We start from the raw sequence: 2,374 nt of genomic DNA, 5'->3' as shown, positions 1-2,374 counted from the left end.
TCACTCTTCCTTCCACAGCTAATTAAGGTCAACTCACTCCACCTGCTGCTGCTCTGAGGACTGCCTGATGGTGTATTTAAGCTCCTGCCAGACAACTCTTCAGTGCTGGGACATCATCTACCAAATGGTAATTTGAGTACAGCCAACTAACTTTTTGTTGCAGCTGGTTCTCACCAACTGATTCCTCCAGGACCTTCCACGGCCTGCCTCTTCAAGTCCTCCCTAGGACCTCATCTCTCCACTGGACTCCACCTGTGGATCAACGGTGTCCCTTCAACAATCATCTTCAAACAAATATCAACTGGGTCAACCTGCTCCTCTCTCCACCATAAATTACCTCCAAACCGGATCCTCTGCAAACCCAGGACCTCTCCTCTCATCTCCTTCTCGGCCTTCAGTTATTCTCTTTCTCAAGGATTCAATATTTTAAATACAAACAGAACCCATACTCACCTTGTCCTCTTCTCCCTTACAGCTGAGACGACACAATCACCTGTAAATAAACTTCACTTACCTTTTGTACTCCTGACTCTGTCTTTACTGAATCGGTCTGCTTACTTGAGGGTAGACGTTGATACAAACCTGATAGTATGTAATGGTAAATGGACTGTACTTGTATAGCTCCTTTCTATCTTATTGAGATACTCAAAGCTCTTTATAATATAATCTGTGTCCTCATTTACCCATTCATACAGCACTCTACTAGATCTCTACAAAGCTAGTTGAACAACTCATTTTAAAGAGCTTAATCAGTGTTGTATCACATTCATACACTGATGGGACACACATCAGAGGCAATGAGGGGTTCAGTGTCTCACTTTGGCATGTGACTGCTGGTGGATTTGAACCCCCAACTCTTGCATTAGAGGACGGCTGCTCTAACCACTCAGCCACAGCCGCCCATGTATGTAAGGAAAGGAACCTTTGTGGAGATATGTGTGTATGTAGGGTGAGAATTCAGTTATCTGGGAGAGACTCGGGAGTAGAACCACTGCTCCTCCACATCAAGAAGAGCCAGTTGAGGTGGTTTGGGCATCTGGTAAGGATGCTCCCTGGGCACCTCCCTAGGGAGGTGCTTCTGGCATGTCCAACTGGGAGGAGAACCCGGGAAGAACCAGGACACGCTGGAGAGACTACGTCTCTCAGTTGGCCAGGGAACTCCTTGGGGTCCTCCCAGAAAAGCTGGAAGAGGTGGCTGTGGAAAGTGATATCTGGGCCTCCCTGCTCAAGCTGCTGCCCCCACGACATGACTTCAGAATAAGTGGAAGATGAATGGATAGATGGACGGATATGTATATGACAATGGCCAACTTGGATTTTAACATGGTAACCTACTTTTTGAAAGGAACCTTTTGTGGAGATTCTGGGGTTTTTGCACCTGCACTGACTCTTCTTGCATCTCCTGAGTGGCAGGGCAGAACCAATCATCCTCAGCTGTTCCAGTCCTGTTGACCAGGACCCTCTGTATCTAAGGTTGCCTGGACCATCTAGTTTCCACTAGAACATTGCCTTAACTTGATAATTTGTCCAGCCCAAGTGAGATCTGGTCTTTATCCCAGATCAAACTTACCTTGGTTTTCCTCGTGCTCCTCGCAGCTCCTGATCCTCAGTAACTCGCTCCCTGAGACCTCCTCGTGAATCTTCCTCGAGTTCCCTGTGTCCTCCTGTGCCCAGCATCTGGATCAGCCATCTACATCTGTCAACAAGTTCCTCCTAAACATCACATCAAGCAGCCTTGAGGCCTGTCCTGCCACTCTCAGGAGAATCCCCTGGGCTTCTCTCTCCAAACCTGCAAACAATAAAATAAGAATTAAGCCAAAGAACACTCTCCCTGAGTAATCAACTATACTCACCATACCTCCTCTCCAGCTCCCTCCCGTGTTCCTGTATTTTTGTCACACTTAGCTTTTTATGCTGCCTGTGTCTCTCGTGTCTTAGTTTGAATTCGGTATCTTACTTTGTATTAATACAAATATAATGTTTTTTTTACACATACCTAGATGTTGCCAAACACTAAAATAAAAGTTTGTACCAGTGCTTAGAGCAGTCGTCCACCAATGCAAGAGTTGGAGTTTCGAATCCACCAGCAGTCACATGCTGAAGTGTTCCTGGGTAAGACAATGAACACCTCATTGACTCCAATGTGTGTCCCATCGGTGTATGACTGCGATAAAGCACTGTCTGATTAGTCTCTTTAGAATGATTTGTTCAATTTGCTTTGTAGAGATCTAGAGTTCTGTATGAATGGGTAAATGAGGACACCGATTGTAGTGTAAAGCACTTTGAGTGTCTTGATAAGATAGAAAGGTGCTATATAAGTACAGTCCATTTACCATTTATTTTTCAAGCTATCATACACAGTTGAATGGACAAA

At 45.2% G+C, this 2,374-nt stretch overlaps 1 protein-coding gene across 1 annotated transcript in view; it reads right to left on the bottom strand.

The window, feature by feature from the left end:
- LOC119422473 (nicotinamide riboside kinase 1-like) overlaps positions 1-1,677 on the bottom strand; it is a 93,987-nt gene extending 92,310 nt beyond the window's left edge. The window contains exon 1 of the mRNA XM_037689847.1: positions 1,571-1,677. Coding sequence (XP_037545775.1) covers positions 1,571-1,677 — 107 coding nt within the window. The remainder of the gene's footprint in view (positions 1-1,570) is intronic.
- Positions 1,678-2,374: the final 697 nt, after the last annotated feature.

Source organism: Nematolebias whitei, chromosome 16, assembly GCF_014905685.2.
Source record: "Nematolebias whitei isolate Nwh7 chromosome 16, NemWhi1, whole genome shotgun sequence".
NCBI lineage: Eukaryota > Metazoa > Chordata > Actinopteri > Cyprinodontiformes > Rivulidae > Nematolebias > Nematolebias whitei.
The sequence above is the reverse complement of the archived record's forward strand: the minus strand, read 5'-3'. Positions and strand labels throughout refer to the sequence as shown.